General features: G+C 39.3%; 1 protein-coding gene across 2 annotated transcripts in view; it reads right to left on the reverse strand.

Moving 5' to 3' along the window:
- The window catches only part of GABRA6 (gamma-aminobutyric acid type A receptor alpha6 subunit), a 30,007-nt gene extending 12,905 nt beyond the window's left edge, over positions 1-17,102 (reverse strand). For both annotated transcript variants that reach the window (XM_019535377.1, XM_019535378.1), the window contains exons 1-8: positions 16,877-17,102; positions 16,584-16,702; positions 16,028-16,095; positions 14,479-14,699; positions 14,301-14,383; positions 13,583-13,726; positions 13,046-13,198; positions 6,895-7,142 (exon numbers count right to left, since the gene is read on the reverse strand). In XM_019535377.1, the coding sequence (XP_019390922.1) occupies positions 6,895-7,142; positions 13,046-13,198; positions 13,583-13,726; positions 14,301-14,383; positions 14,479-14,699; positions 16,028-16,095; positions 16,584-16,702; positions 16,877-16,914 (1,074 nt within the window). In that variant the 5' untranslated portion in view covers positions 16,915-17,102. The remainder of the gene's footprint in view (positions 1-6,894; positions 7,143-13,045; positions 13,199-13,582; positions 13,727-14,300; positions 14,384-14,478; positions 14,700-16,027; positions 16,096-16,583; positions 16,703-16,876) is intronic.
- Positions 17,103-17,308: the final 206 nt, after the last annotated feature.

Here is a 17,308-nt window from a genome sequence, read left to right on the forward strand (position 1 = left end):
ATATATATTTTTTATATATATATATATAAAATGAAAAGTGAAACAGGTTCAAGAAAGGAAACTAGTATCCCCATCCCTCATACCCTATACTCATACCCTATAATCTAGTGCTAATAGCATTCCTCCAGAAGGCAGGAAATATAGGTTTCCTACAGAACAATGGTTCTCCACCTTTTTAGACTCAAGGCACCCCTTGAAGGTCTTTGCTCAATTTAACTATAGAAAAATAATAGGGCAATTCTTCTGCTCCAAAAAACTCAGAAAGATCCCACCAGGTCAGAGTGATTTTAACACTAGGAATTCCTATTTGAAAAATCTGGGTTTATCTTGTGAATCCTATGTGCATACCTAACAAGGCTAACAATGCTCAACCATTTCACCCTGGTTGAGAATCACCACTGACACAGAAGATGCATGGGAACTCAATCTGCCACATCCCTAACTGACGCTGTAATGCTTTCTCTTCTGGTGTTTTGTCAGTAAGGACTGGCACAGGCATTTAACTCTGGGAGAAAGGTTTGGAGGTGAGCCACAAATGGAAGGAGATGTCTCCATATCAGAGAGTGGTGGGATTAAGATCTACCCATCTCCTGCAAGATTACTTAGAAAATGATTTGGCACCAGTTTGAGGGTTGTCCATGCTGGCTTTCAAAATGTAGTATAGAGAGCTTAAGTATCTACTTCAGCTGTGTAGGGTCTGCTGAAGTGGTAAAATGCCTAAAAGTCTGGCACTGTGATCAGCATTCTCAGGCTGGCCCACTTATATTAAACTTGACTCCGGATTTCTGTTTTTCGTACAGCTATTGACTCCATCATGAACATCTAAACAGTATAAGACACTGGCAAAATTGGACCCCTAACTGTTAAAACTAGAATTAAAAATTACAAGAAAAACACTGAAATCAGGTCTTGGCCGGGAAATATTTCCTATGTTCACAATTTGGTAAGAACAATGTACTTCTATGATGTAACAGAGCAAAATACATAGATAGTGTACTGCTCTTTACAAAATATTTCTGTTATTATTTAAAGCCAAATTTTGCTCTTAGATATACACTGATAATCAATGTCAAATAACTTCATAAATGTAAACTGGAGTTACTCTAGATTGAAAACAGTGGGCCTATGATCATAATCTAGCCATTACATTTTCTTTGTGCAATTGTTGCAGCCATTATTAAAAGAGAAATAAAAATCCTCTGGACTCTGCAATTACAGTTGTTTGTTCCATTTTTATATGTGCTGCTGTGACTACAAAATGCAATAGTGATATTGCACTGTAACACTATAAAAACTCCTAAATGCTGCAGAAGAATAAAATCTTGGGTATCCTTAAAAATAATTTAAAGTATTTGTATATGATTTAAACTCTTTCTGATCCCTTTTTGCCTTCCCTCTTAGCGACATGTCTGGGAGAACAAAAACTCAATATAATTGAAGAGTTTTTTTATTGGTCTACTTGCTTTTTCAGTTAAGGGGTGCAGATATGTTGATGTTCCTAGGATGATCTTACAAAGGGTCATTAACAGTCTGAATGGAAGCACTCTGCTTTCAGCTACCCAAAGATGCTCGTTAAAGGCACTGGTGTAATTTCAGGAAAACAGGGAACTGCAGGGAAGCAAATCCTTTATACTGGAATGACATCCAGCTGTAGTACAGTTGGGGAGAGTTGTTAAAAGATAGAATGAGACTCCCTTGCTGCCTAAGCTGTATTGTTTTGTGCCTTAGGGGAAAGAGATACTTGAAAGGGGGGGTGGGGAAAACAAGCGAGCAAACAAACAATTTTCAACAAAAACATCTCTCTGGTGTGTAATGATTTTCATCAAGATGCTGACAAGCCATGCTAGGAAATAACACCAATTAATCTCTTTTTCTCCCATATTGCAAAAGCTCTATAAAACTCTTTGTAAACTAAAGGAGACACTGCCCACTTGGAAAATGGACCACAGCTCTTGGGCAAAGTACATTTAAGTCAGAGAGCTGATAGGGCCGGGGATCTACCCACACAAAACTTTCAGGATTTTGGAGCCTTTCCACTACAGATGATTGTAAAGATGAACCAATGTGATTCAATAAGCATCTAATGGCCAAGCTGCTTTCCTGTGCCACAGATTTTGAGTCTGGTTTTGATAGCCTGAAACAAATGTGATTATGGTGACCGAAAAATAAATAAAAGGTGGGGTGCTTCTTTCAAGGCACAGATGAGTTCCCAGCTTGTTGCTGTCATGCTCTGGAGCGCAACACCCAAAGTTTTGTACTTCACTCAGGGATCACTTGCAGTTGACAGAATCAATGTGCCAAAGCGTTTTCAGTTACCTGCGGTACAGAAGAGTGCTTCCTCTGAAACCAATGTAGTCCCTCTAGCTTTACACTAATTAAGTTGAGGTTACAATTCAGCCTATTGTATATCTTACGGAAACCAAAGGACTCTCAGGATTTCAGTGGAGTTGTCTGCATGGTAGCAGTGTGGAATTCCTCCTTCATTTTTTAGATTAAATAGTTTTGTTTGGGGATTATGTTAGAACGGGGCGGGCAGTTATTTTGGGCCGGGGGGCCACTTCCTGAGTTTTGGCAAGCCGCTGAGGGCTGCATGACAAGCAGCCTAGGGCAGATAAATATTAATTTTCTAAAATTTTTAGGGGCCTCATGGGCTGGATAGGATGGCCTGGCAGGCCTCATGCGGTCCCCCAGGCAGCATATTACCCACCCCTGGGTTAGAACCTCTGAGGAAAAGAATTTGACTAAGCATGAATTTGAACAAAATTAACTATATTGAAGGCTGAGGGAAACTTTTGAATGATTTTTGCAGTAGACTTAATTAGATTTAGAATTTTGGAAAATTGAATATATTCCTCATTTTGATGGGTTTAAAAGTTTATGCAAGCAACTAAAGCTTTTAATTGGATTTTTGAAATTTTCATCTATGCCAGCTCTTAACACTGAATTTTTTTCACTACAAATGAATTTTGGGTGAAATGTCATGTTGCTATACTACCCATGGAAGTATTAATGTCAATCACTTACAGGCAACTTTCGGTAACGTTCACTAAGGAGCATGGTGATTGGCACTATAAAAACAGAAGACAAAAGAGCATTCCAATTTCCACACATACCCTAAAATCCTAATAGTCACAGCAAAAAAATCATGGTGAAAAAAAGGGTTTTCTTCTCCATGAGAAAAGATAGCACAGAATAGAAAACCACAAAAGCAGAGCCAAGGGCACAGGAGAAAGAGGGGAAAAATAATTAGAGGATATTTTTTAAACAAAGAGAGAACTTGATGGTTAGTTAGAATGATAGTGAGAGAGATTTTTTTTTTCTGTAAAATATGTTCATGGATAATACTGGCAGACCCAGTTAAAAAAAGACAGACAGAGGAAGAGTTAAAGAAGATATAAAGCTCTAAGAAATTATTACTTATGAATACAGAACAAGAAGAAATGTGCCTTAAAGCAAACAGAAAAAAAATAAAAAGAAATGTAAGAAAATGTAAAGAGAAGACTTAGAAACAGACAAAGAATAAGGATCTAAAGAAACTGGGAAATAAAAGAAGGGAGAGAGTCCCAGAAACAGCCAAAAAGCAAAAAAAAAAAAAGACCCAAACAATCAAAAAAAGGAAAGCTTTCAAAAGACAAGCTCTCAAAACTACAACAGGAAAATAGAAGAGTGCTATAGAATATATATCTGCTGGAAACCAGGTGTGATTTCAGCACATACAGAAAGACCAGAGCTAGCTTTAAATTAATTAGCTCAGGTAATAATAGCAGAGCCTCAACAGCACAGAACCTGACACAATTTGCAAAATCCATCTGAATAGTTAAATGACTGAACATTGTGTTCTTGATATGCTGCTACTGGTACCTGAGCTAACTAGTTTAAACCGTGCTCAGGCTCATCTATATGAGCTGCAGTCACACATTGAGCTGCAGTGTGAAAATATCTATAGTGACAAAGTAAAAAGCACACAGCCCTCATCCTCCTTTTCCAGAAATCTGTTCCTTAGAGACTTTCTAGAATTTACTACGTCTTCTTGCAACAGGATTACTCTTTAACAGAATATTTTTCCCAGCATGCCTTTCTAGAGTGTGACCTTTAAATCTGGCAGTCAAGCAGCTGCAGTTGTCTGGAAGCTGCAGTTCCTCCTTCAAAGTGGTGAGTGCTCAGTGGGTTATTCTGGGGTTTTCCTTACTTATTCCTAAGGGGAATGGCTTAGTCTTGGAAATGATGGCCTAACACTTTTCATTTAAAATCAGAGACCACTGATGGGACATCTGGCCTCTGCTAGAAGGGAAGTATGCTTTTTTGATGCTCATGTAAGTGTTACTTTAGAGATCAGGGAATTTGGTTTGCAGTTTATAATATGTTTCTGGCTGGTTTTGTTCATTTTCTAGATCTAGGTGTTTATTACTGGTAGATGGGTTTCTTAAGGACAGAGCTGTAGGGTGTGTTCCTGTAGATGTTCTAGTAGTTGGCTGCTGTTTACTGTTGTAAACCACTACAGAAGGGAACCTTATTTATTGTACTTAGTTTTACGCTGGCTTGTGGTTGAAGCCCTTGAGAGAGCAACTTGACAAACTTGGGTTTCAAACTTTTGTTTGCTGTAGTGATTCCTTCAAGGGAAAACTTCACCATATTTAACTTTGGCTGCACGACTACATAGATCTCAAGAGCTATGGGAGCAACCACGCTGACCCAAATAAAGTCCTAGCACACTGAAAGAGCCATAGGGAACTACCTTCTGCAACTGGTTTCTTTGGCCATATACTGTGGCAGAAGCATTTGATACACAATGTGCTTTTGGAGATCAAACCCTATGAGCATTTGTTGATGCTGTCACCCAGTCAAAAGTTTAAACTGAATGATCAGGAACTATATAGCCATATTTCTCTGAAGTTGGGACCTCTCTCTCCCCAGTGATGCACACTAGCACTTGACAGTAGATGTAACTTTGAGAAAGCTCTGTAGTTCTTCATCCACATTTGACTCAATACAAGTGAAATGTCACTGAGAGAGAGGAGAATGAGGCCTGTCATACTAGACTGTAAAACTTCTGAAAACACTCTCTGCGAAACAAGGAAGGAAATGAGAAAAATCATGTAGATCACTGGATTTTAATATTTGATTGAACAATTGCATCTAGCTTAATGTTCTCTTGCCCAGCATTTTTTTTAAGTGGCTTAGAAAGCAAATAGGAATGTAAATCATCAAGACTTCCCACCAAGCCTCCTTGTGCCATTTTATACTACATAGGTGCCACTGTATATTAAGAATGACCCGGTCTTGAGATCTACAGCATTATACAATCACTTGTCTGTAGGGTATATAAGACTCCCCTCCAGGCAAATTATGATGTTTCAGTCATAATAGCCAAGTCCTTCTCAAATGTCATGACATTTGGAAAGAAATGACTTTCTTAGTATTAGCTTAACATTTACAAATCTATTCTGTTTTTATTCTTGAAGCTTATATTATTAAGGATTCCTTAGACTAATAAAAATGCTTTGTATAGACATCTAGATGTACTTTCTTCAAATTTACTTACATTTTAATTGAAGGTTCAGCTGACCTTTCCATTAGTCACTTCAGAATTACTGTTAAACTAAAGCAAAAGCTAGTATACATACTTCACTTTCCTCAAAGCTTGCTTTTCTTTTGTATCTCATTTTATGCAATCTTGGTAAAAAAGCTGTAAATTCCTGAGTTGTGATGCATAACAGTGTTATTTTGTTTCACAACTTGTATGAAAGTTTAACTCCATGTTTAAGGTTTAGCTGGGGTTCATTTGTATGTTTATTTTCTCTTCATTTGTATTCCCAGAATGTCATGGATTATTATTTAACAACACAATAAAAATAATATCTTCACTGAAATAGACTTTGGCTTATAGACATAAATCTCCTGTTGGAGATAAGGATGAGTTTGTTGCTACTCCAAGTTGGAAGAGCAACAGGCTTTCTTAGTAAACTTAGCTGTTTATTTGCTAAATTGTTTGGGGTATACCTAACCTGTTAGTCTAAGCTGTTTAAACACAGTAATACAGAGCTACTGTAGGTGGGTACTTGAAGACTTGAAATGGGGTGAAGGATAGCCTTGCTGGTAAGGCACTAGACGGGGATTTGAAAGATTTGGGTTCTGTTCACAGTTCAGCTACAAGTTTTTCTGGGTGACCTTGAGAAGTTTATTAGTCTCTCAGTTGCTCGTCTACAAGTAGAAATGCTAATGATCTCTGTTTATAACAGAGGAGTGCTGAGTGGGGACATTAGTTCAAATATGGGATCATTAACAAGTCTGGGATGTAATGAAAATATTTAAAAATCAGTGTTTTTTTTAATGAGAAGAAAAAGCATCTCTGCCCCTTGTTGAATCCCTTTCTTAAAACTCTAGTTCTGTTGCTCCTTCCCCATGTTCTCACCAAGACTGTTTTTATGGAAGTAACAGACGCCAAGTTTACTCAAAGTTTAATTCTTCTTCCTCCAGATGACCCACTTCTCTTATGCTCCTGCAATCATCTGTCCAATACCTGCTCTCATTCTTTTGAATAGTGCCCTACCAATTCTCGCTATGATTAGGTCCACATTTATTATTGCCTCATATTAGTACCTATAAAATTGCTTAGAGCACGAATTTATGGTTAACAGCCTAATATTTCCTTTTATATTTTATGAAATTCAAATCTGAAGGATAAGATCTCAATTTAAACCCAACAACAACAAATAAACTGCTTCACTTTCTGAAGGTAATACACTAACTTCCTTGATTTTTGAGTTGATGTGACTTGGTTATATAACCTCTGCAGACTAAAAATCACTTTAATATTGTTCAATTGTTTTGCATTCACTACTTTGGCTGTCTCTTCCTGTATGATGCTTTATTACCAGAAAAGTGAGCAATTACCAAGACAATCTCGTCCTCTGCCGGTACAGTTGCTGCTGCTAGTGTTGCTGCCCCGGCTGCCTTCCTCATTGCTCGCTGAGTCTGAAGATTGGTAAAGTAGTTGACAGCTGCAAACTCGATAAGTGCAGAGAAGACAAAGGCAAAGCACACAGCTATGAACCAATCCATGGCAGTAGCGTAAGATACCTTGGGCAAAGAATGGCGGGCACTGATGCTTAAAGTGGTCATTGTTAGGACTGTAGTTATCCCTTTACAATAACAAAAACAAAAAAGGAAATTAGAAATTACTAACCTGTATTGCTTTAAAATCCATATAAATACAGGGTTTTAACTTCCTATTGTTTCACTACCACCCTTCCAACCTGCTAATTTTATAAAATTGCTAAATACTGCTTATGCTTAAAACCATTCTTTATAAATCTAACAGATCTGAATAAACTGCCCTAATTTGCAGAATGGATTTTCACAAATGTTGGGCAGATTAAAACTGACACTCATCTACTGAACAGTGATACTTTCTTGGTCATGTTGAAACAGAGGCATATAATATTCTGTCTAAAGATTCAAAAACACGTACTTTTACCTAAGACTTTATAAGTGCCGTCTATAACAAAAGCCTATGTTAACATGCTGTGGTCTAGGACCATATCATTTTATCTCTTTTTCTCTTAGGTTTACCTAAGTAAAACAGAACTGGTCATTACATAAATTCTAGTGAAATCCACGGGAAATTTGCATGGAAGTCAGTACTAGTGGTCTGAAAGTCTTCAACTAAAAACAGGAAGAGCCTGAGGGATGGCCCCAGACACAGAATTTTTAATGTTGTAGGAAACTGGGGCTTTCTAAAGTGTTTGTAAAATGGATTAATGACATATTTTATATGATTAAGTGCCCCACATCTCACCCATTCCAGAGAGGTAAGGATAGAGAAGACCCCCGTAGCCTTTAAAGACTACATCTATTCTAACAGGACGTGTGGATCAGGAACCTTTCACCTCTTTGTTACTGAACATATGCGCCCTAAGCTTTTTTTTTCATTTTCATTTTATTTGAAGTGAATGTATAGTAGTGCTCATATGCATTCTCTACAGATGCAGAGTGCAGTGTCACTGCATACTGATGTTAACATCTCGCTGAACCATCAGGACAGTGTGACTTGATTATTTTAAGGATTTCTTTGCAGCTGTCACATGATGTGGCTTGCCAGCTGTCTGAAGATAAGAGTTGCTATTCCAATATCATCATCTAACATGCTTTAATAAAAATGCAAATACAAGATGCCAGAAAATAATAGTACCTCCAGTTCCCCAAATCTTGCATATACTTTTGTACGTCAGGCTTATTTGTACTTGTTACATTTTAAGGCTAAACTTCTCTGCTGAAGTTTTTGAGATGATGAGATTAGAACAAGGCCATGTGCTATTCAGTAATAAAAAGATGTATTCAGTATCTGAATAAAAGGATACCATGACTAGAATTTAAACTTAGGAATCTTCTGGATCCCTGTTGGGAAGGAATGAATTATGATTGTAAGAAAATTCATTATTCTATGTTTTGGATTGCTGAAACCTTTCTTATCTAATAAAATGCTAAAATATAGTTGGGGAAAAGTATAATCAATGTCTGCTTATCTTTGCCTTTAAGTTTGAATTACTTTTCGGTAATTTTTAGAGATGTCAGTTAACATTCCTGTTTAAAGTGAATTGTCCTCTATTAACTGCACCATACAAATCTTCCCCTACTTAAGTTTTGGCAGTGTTGGAGTGATGTTGTAGCCAAGATAGACCAGGAACTTTGTTTTTTTTTTCCTGGATAATGTCATATTAAAAAAATGCATCCTGACCTGAAGAATGCACTACATTCCAAAACTTGGCTAAGTCTATTCTCCCCTTGCAATTGATACAATTAAAGATATCACCCACAAAAACCGTTGCTTCCTACATCTAAGATTTTAATAAATATACTGGATCAACAGTAAATGCTGGTTCTCAATTGGCTATGCAAGCAAGGAAGCAATCTGAGCATATCTATCCCTGCATCTGTTACTTAAATATTTAAAAGAGGGATTGCTTGGCAGGGTTTCGAGGCAAGACGTAGCACATAAATAAGAGCAAGAGTAAAACAACCTTGCGTATGACCTTTAATGGAGCACATTTAGATTTAAGCCTCTTGGTCCACTCAAGTCTGAGGGTAACATAGATGGTGAAGGGCGCATAGGTAATCCACTAGTTTTTTTGTTTTGTTTTTTTTTTTTAGAATACCCAGGTATAAACCCAAGGGAATACTACTTTCCCAGAGCCATTTCTATCTACTACTCTGTGAGTGCATCTATATGTACACTTTCTTGTGGATTTGGCTAATTAGCTCCACAGTAAAGTGTCACCATCTACATGTGTGGCCCTATTAGGGCTCAGTAAATTAATGAACTCTGCTTTAGGACAGTACTGTCTTGGAAAAGTATTATTCTACAATGGAGTCTAGTGCACCAAAACACATGTGTAGACAGTGACTAGGGTTGGCTGGGACTACCTGCTGGTGAGCCCTGCACTGTAGACTCAACATGCTGTGGAGGGGCTGGCTAGGCATGAGAAGTTGGGGCAGAGCAGCCCTGAGATGGCAGGCTGACTCCCCAGGATGCTGTCAACCAGGGCTCCTCTACCCTGGCTCACTGTGCTGGGGTTCTGGGTGCCCATGTAAATACTGCACCCAGGAGCAATAAACTTTGGCACAAACTGTGCTTGAGTTTATTGCTATGCATTAATCGCATTGGGTGTGCAAAGTGGGCCCTATTTGATTCGGATTCAGCCTGAACTGGGGACAGCAGTTCGGTTAGTTGATTTAGATCACTGTCCTTGATTAGATTCATCCGAATCCGAACATGAAGAGAATCAGCGATTCAGATGTAGACACAGCTTTAAACGTTTTTTTTCTACATACCTTGAGGTAGCAGGCGAGGCTCATGATTGCTGCGATGCTGGAGTACATGCAGCGTCCCACCGGAGTGCGGGGGGTCCTCCACATGCTCACTGGTGAACCCAGAAGTGGCCCAGAAGTACTTCCAGTCCACTTCCAGGTCTGGGTGCTCCTCCTGGACCCAGGAGGCACCAGTCGCCGAGCTGGGTGTGGGTGCAGGGTGGGGGCTCCCCAATGTATTCCCCAGCCAACCCAGAAGTGGACTGGAAGTGCTTTTGGTCCACTTACGGGTCTGCTGCCAAGCATCCTGGGGAGCCACCTGTCCTTCTGTGGGACACTGCATGCGCCCCAACATCACAGCACTCACTAGCCACTGCTACCTAGAGGTATGTAGAAAAAACATTTAAAGCTGTTTCTATGTCTGAGTCTCTGAATTGATTCAGAGGGTTCCACTTTGATTCGGAGAGATTACATGATCCTCAGATTTGATTCAGATTGAAGATTTCGCCACTGAATCGGGCTGAATCTCCACCCAATCGAATTGAGGACCAAAGCTTCTCATAGCCCTAGTAGATGAACTCTGTTTCACTTGCAATATCCTTGGGTACCCTTGATTCAGTTCCATCATAAGCCCATGGCATTTTCTGTAGCATGTAAAACATTGTAGTCTATGGAATTTTCTCTGAATAAAAAGTATAGGGCAACACAGTAACTGAGAAAAATCCTCCTTACTCTCTTGAAACTCCCAAACTCTGCTGAATTTATTAGATTGAGGCATCTGAATATGGGGTAGGAGATTGACTTAGTCCTTTTCATAAAAGAGTTTAGGATTAGCATTATTCATTTTCAGCAAAACCAGGGAGAGTGCTCTGACTTTTAATAATTGGAACTCTTGGGGAGGTGATATCTTTTATTAGAGCAACTAGATAGTTGCAAAAAAAATCTTTATTTGCAAGCTTTCGGGCATATGTGCCATTCTTCAGGCATAAGAGAGTGCAAAAATTGTAAAATTTCTCTCAGGTGGAAATGAAAATTCATATTTCACAGGAAAGCCAAAGTAGTGTAAGATTTCCCGGTTGGGAAACTTCATTTTATGCAAAATAGGCTCAGATAAAAGTTTGAGAAGTCTGTTTACCTCAGAGTTATCTGATGGCAAGCAAGACATTGAATTACACTTCTTTTTTGTTATGATGTTTCATATATCACTGGAGGATGGGTGATGGAAAGCTCTCCTGGGTAAAGAATTTCTCTTGTGATGAGATTGCTCTGTGAGCATGCAAATATGGCTTGAAACAGAAGGCTGGAGCAAGGGTGTCAGTTTTCAAGTCTCAAGGTGTTGTATTTTGCTTCTTTCTTGTAAAATTATGAAGTTTTCATTTCAAAATGGCTCATCTGTGATATCTGCCATGTTTCAGAGATACAGGAGTTTTGATTTTTTTTTGCAACTGTCTAGTTGGTCTAATAAAAGATATAATCTCCCCAAGAGTTATTATTAGTTTTTCCTGCAAACCAACATGGCTCCAACCTGCATTTTTAGTGTTTCCCAAAGAATTTTACTTTGGGGCTTTTAAGGGGGGGGGAGGGGAGGGGGGAAGGTAAGAGGTCATAAAAAGCATCCAAAGAGGGGAATTTTGTAAACATAAAAACAAATTTAAAGCCAGGCTTGTTGAGTAGACCAAACAGGTCCAAAACATTGGGTAAATAATATTAATTTAACAAAACAGCATATTATGAATAACAGTCTGGAGACATTCCAATACGATGCCCGCTATAAAATTCCATGATTAACCTTTTCATATTCATCTGAATGCTTTACAAGTAATTTCTAACCTTTCAAATATGGCATTTCACCTGGCAAGTACTATGATGTCTTATGATGGCCAACTGCAGTCAGGATTGCAAGAATAAACAAGCTCTAGTGCTTTGTATTCAGCACTTGTGAAGATTTGGTAAAAAGCGTTCAACAGCCCACTTCCAGAAAAACATCCATGAATATCTTTACACATATCAACACTTCTGCTGAAATCAAGGTAGGTGAGCATGTTGGTCCCTTTCCTGAGGCTGGGTAACTAGAAATATATATGCTTCTTTTTGTCGATTTGACTAATCATTTAAGCACAGCGAGCATATTTCTGCAGTTGTGGTACAGATTTCACAATCGGAATATGCTCTGTACAAAGACTTCAGGACTAGCTCAAATGACATTATAGCACTTTACATGGAGGTGATTAAGTGTGTCGGGCGAGGTGGATCTCACAAAAGTTATGAGAATTTTTTTTTTTCCCTCAATTTTTCATTGCAACTTTTTCCCAAACTGTAGCTATCAGCATCCTCCTGCCTAATTTCACAAACTGATGAGTGGGAGTTTTTGCCTTTGATACTGGCTGCAGCATGGACCCCCAGCTCAGTAACAAAATAAAAAGAAGAGTCTAATTGACTACAGTCAAAGTCATAGTTGAGGCAAAATGTGCAGTTTGAAAGTGCACCCTTAACCCAAGCCTCTGGAAAGAAAACAGTCCAGTGACATGAAATATAGGCAGAAAGGAATACTAAGCCCTGTTTTTGTCAGACCTTGCATATGATTTTCAATTGAGTTTTCTAACTTAATGCCGTAGATTCTTTTTCTTTTTTTTTTTTAACTTTTTTTTAATCAAAATGTTGGCTTCAACAGAATACAAATCAAAGCAAACTTCTCTTAAAACTGACTGATGGACCTTAACTTTGAAATTCTCCTTCCTTGTGTCCATGGAATGTCTATAAACATTAAGCACGAGAAGCACAAAATAACAGTCAAGACTGGCCTTGCACACTTTCTGAGAATAAACTTTGGTCCTAGTGGGATTTTTTTGATTTACATTATTTATTTGACTTCATTTATTTTTGTTCCTTGGGACCTCTAAGCTTTCTCCTTTTCTACATCAAAATAATCCCCATTGGACTCCAGCAGCTCTGCAATAAAATGGATTCAACACAATAAATGAAGTTCATGCTTAAAATAAGATCTGCTTGCCAGTCATGGTTTCTACTGGATCAGATCCTTTGCTGATCCAAAACACAACTAGACAGGGCTCCTGTTGTGATACCTGGAACACAGGAGTGAGTAGGAGTAGCCTTTTTCCCCTTACAGAAAGAAATAGGGCGCCTGAAGTGTGTATTTGCCTAAAACAAACAGCCAATGAAAGTGATGGATAAATGGGACATGATGCTGGGCTAGTGTAGAAATTTTAATTTGTCTTACCAAAAACTGTTCTGGCTGGAACAGACTCCTTATTAATCCAGAAAGACACCTGAGAGAGAATGACTGTCATAATGCAGGGAGTATATATCTGTATCATGAAGTAGCCCATCTTCCTTTGCAAGTGGAAATAAACTGTCATTATTACGTATTCACCTGTTAGAAGATAAGTATCTCAGCATTATTTTTGACAACATATGAAAGAATATTACTGTAGTAAATCTCAGAAGGTCTTAAACTATAATATGCTGTCTTTTGACGAAAGCAATAATTGGCTTCCTTCTATATGATAAAACTTAAGTGATCAATAAAAGCTAAACTGAATCAACAGAGAGAGACAGAGAGAAAAGGGGTGTTGTGGGTATTGTTTTAATGTTGTTCTATGAAAAGCAATGGTTTTGAAAGTTACTTACACTTTGCATCTTTAAATACCATTTCTCTGCCTCTTTTAAAATTCTATGCTTTCAGCAATTTTAGATTTGGGGCTAACAGAGGAAGAGTTTGTTGTATGTAAGCATTCTGCATGAGGCTACATCTTACCTGTGTTGGATTTCATTGTTTCACTAGACACTGTTTGTCCTATAAGGTCATACTGGAGGAGACTAGAAGACTCTTGTGGTACTTCTACTGAATAAAGAGGTCCCTTTTTCCATGTGTAAATGATTTCACTTTTTGGATAGGCATCTAATTTATGGAAGAAAGAATGGGTATTATTAATTGTTCAGTAACAGCTATTGGCTATATTATAACTGTCCTGCTGCTCAAGTACACAAGGAGACCTGAGCCCTGCCCAAAAGGGCATCAAATCTAATTAAAGGCCAAATATAAATAATAAGCGGAAGGGGATTTATATGATGAGGATAACATCTTAGCAATTGCTTGTGAATTTCAACCTTAATCCTCATGACATGACCACATTGATCACAACATCTTTTAGCATTTTTCTGCATTCAGGTTCCTTAAGTGAAGATGTGTAATGGCAACAGACTTCCTAGGCTACATGAAATGCATTCATGTAACATCTTCTCATACAGACTTGAATCTATGAGAGGAACAAACAATACTGTCTAAGGTATGCCATGAGAGCTGCCGGCATTGTACCCCATGCCTATGTACAGGTCAGTCACATAGGAACCTAACTACAACCTTACAAGGTTGTATGTAACTACAACCTTAATTTCATTTGTTTTCATAATGGTAACAAGCCTAAAATACAATTTTTTAAACCCAAATATAAATTTTCAAAGCCAAAACTTACAGCTCCCAAACTTCAGTGGACAAGCATGTCCGTCCATAGGGAAGTTTACCAGTCGCATAGGACAATCGGCATTAATCGTCAGTCTAAAATATAGTAATTCACATTAAAATTACCTGGTACTTGGTTACATGATTATCAGGTGAAAACAAGTTAAACAGGAAACAAAATAGGGACTTACCTCATTGTATAGAGAATAGTTCCATTCTGCATAATTCTGAAAAGTTTGTTAGGGGTAGTCATGTTATGAGCAATTGACTTTTTTCCATTTCTAAAAAAGGTGTCCGGTGTCCAAATCTTACTGACCATCAGATTGTTCAATTTAAGAATTTCTGTTGGCCCACCAAATTTCAACCTCTCATCAATCCATGTCTGTCGAAAGAAAACATCCATTGTGTATTCCTGTAGGAAAATAAACCCATTATGGGTGAGGGTCAGCAATGGTGAGCTACTGTATATACAGTATCTCCGTTGGGGAGGGGAGCAGGTGCTAAGAGACCTGCTAGCTACTTTGTATTTACCACTTAATCATTTAATCTTATTACTATTAAATAGTTAGGGAAAAAGCTACTCATTACAAAAATGTCCTAGGTTCTTACTGTCCTAAGGAATAGTTGTAGATTCATCAGTGAACAGAAAATTTGATGTGAATAAAAAGAATGTTCATTATGCTCTCACAAGACATTGATTGAAGTCAAATGACTGAGGTTCAAAGAAACACAAGTATCTAATTTTGTATGTTTTACAACTCTGCTAAAACAAGCCCACAGTGCTCACTTATTGAAAGCATCCTTTGGTACAGTACCTCTCATGGAGCTTACTGTGCATACCTAGAACAAAAATCTCACAGTGGACTAATGGCAGAAACATTCTAGGTAGCAAAATTACACAACATTTATTAAATGACCTCCTAATACTCCAAAATGATTTTTGCAAGGAGCTTTTTCGTAGTAATGACCAAAACATTCACAAAGGCGTACCATAGCTAGGCACTGTTACGCAGGAGTCCAGCTGGAGCGTCAAATGCCTAACTTGATACACCCACACTGGAAAATAGTCAGCTAATGTGTTCAAGTAACAAAACAGACACATAACCAGAAACTGAATACAGTCCCCAGAATGAAAAGATGCTTCATGATTATTTGGCAGTGTGTTTTCTCAGATGATCTAAACCCTTCTTGTACATTTCGCCCTGCATTATGGCAAGTCAGTTTTTCAGGTCTGCAGCTACCTGTGTTTGGATGCCGTCAAATATAGCATGGGCTCTTTTGTTGAGAAAAAGTACTGGGTGACTGCTTTAGTCTTTCTGAATCACTGCCCATGTTGTTTTACTACAGCATGCCTATCAGTGCGCTGCCTAACGCTCAGCCCCACTCTAAATCAGTGCATCTTTACATATATGCCTATTCCATCCATACTGAACATATTGCAAACCAGCACAGAAATAACTTCTTCCACCTTCTTTGCAAAACCATCCAGGCTTTCTTAGTTGCACCTGTCCACACTACCTGACTCTGGACTGATTTAAGTTGTGACAAGAGCTTGAAGTAACCCCAAAGTCTTGCTGAGATTGGCAAAATTAAACCTAGTCAACTGCTAAGCTCAGTAAACTCAGATAGCACCATAAAGCCCAGGAAGAGTGAGCTATTTCATGGCTTGTGGGCAGAGAAGGGGGCAGGAATTTGCATGTTCTTGATCTCCCAGTGGGAAGAAGTCTGGATAAGTCTTACCATCTCCACATCTGACACGGGACCAAAGCTGGTCACATAGATGTCCGTTTTGACTTCAGTCACAACCCCTAGAAGATAAGCAGAACAGAGATAAGAATGGCCGGGGCAGAGCCAGAAGCAGGGGGAATGTGTTCTGGCTTGTGGATTTTACAAGCTCACCCCCGGGCAGAGCCAGGCTTCAGAAGAGAAGCCTTCCTACTAGGATCTGCATCACCCAGTGTATTACAAAGCAAACATGTCAAATCAAACAACTTAGATTGCCCACCAGGCAGTTTGTGCCAAGTCAAGGGGGTAGAGGTGGTGGGGGCACCATTTCATGACTGGATACATGTGTCCCCCTGCGAATAGCCCCATTAAAGAGTTGCAGAAGAGCCAGCAAGTTGCTGCCTTTCTGCAGAGCAGCTGTGTGTTCAAATCTCCCTTGGGGTAGGAGAAGCAAGACACCCACACCTGGTTTCCCACGCCCCACTGCTTCATAAATGCAGTGGTGTTAACATTCGGGAGTAGGCAGGGGAAGAGAGGAGAGCAGTAGCTAGGGCCATGGGTTTTCCTCTACCTCCAAATCCAGGTCGGAGCCTGTTGTCATAGCCATCCAAGAGCTTGTCCAGAATGCGGGTGATGTTTTCCGAGTACACATTGATGTCCTCACTGTGGCTCCCCAGCGCCTCGTCTACACTGCAGACAGGGGAGTAACTGCCATCAGCCCGCTGGTTCTTTGCTTGTGGGTGACCTTACAAGTCGCTACCCCGTGCATAGCAAGAGCACAGCATGCACCATCTCCCTTCCCTGACCCAGACATGCAGGGGACTAGTGTGGTGCTTATCTAGTCCCCTGGACAAATTTACTCACCACAGTGTGATGCAGATCCAAGAGATCAGTAAATCCATACCTTGGTTCCAGCCTCCGAAATGTCCTAGTCACCCGGGGCAAGTTTCAAACCCATTTTCTGCCCCTCCCCTCTCTCTTTCCCCAGCAAGTCCAGCGTTTGATGATCTAAAAGTGCAGGTAGAGTGTCGTGGTTCTTCCTTTTCTCTGCTTCTCTTCCTCCCCCTCCTTTTGTATGTGTGGGCGTGTGGAGTTGATTCCTCTGCTGAGTTCTAGCCTCATCTGACTGGTTCATTTGGAGAATTAGAGTTTGAAAAGATGGGCACAGTCGGAGAGCAGTGACAATAATCAAATAAGGCATTAGGGGAGATTAAAAGGAAGCAAGCCACTGCTAGTTTTGGCATGGAGTTAGCAGGGCCCCATTAGGAAATCTGGAAGCGCGCTGGCATCTTGCTG

The sequence above is a fragment of the Crocodylus porosus genome, unplaced genomic scaffold (genome assembly GCF_001723895.1).
Source record: "Crocodylus porosus isolate Cpor-Errol unplaced genomic scaffold, CroPor_comp1, whole genome shotgun sequence".
Classification (NCBI taxonomy): Eukaryota; Metazoa; Chordata; order Crocodylia; family Crocodylidae; genus Crocodylus; species Crocodylus porosus.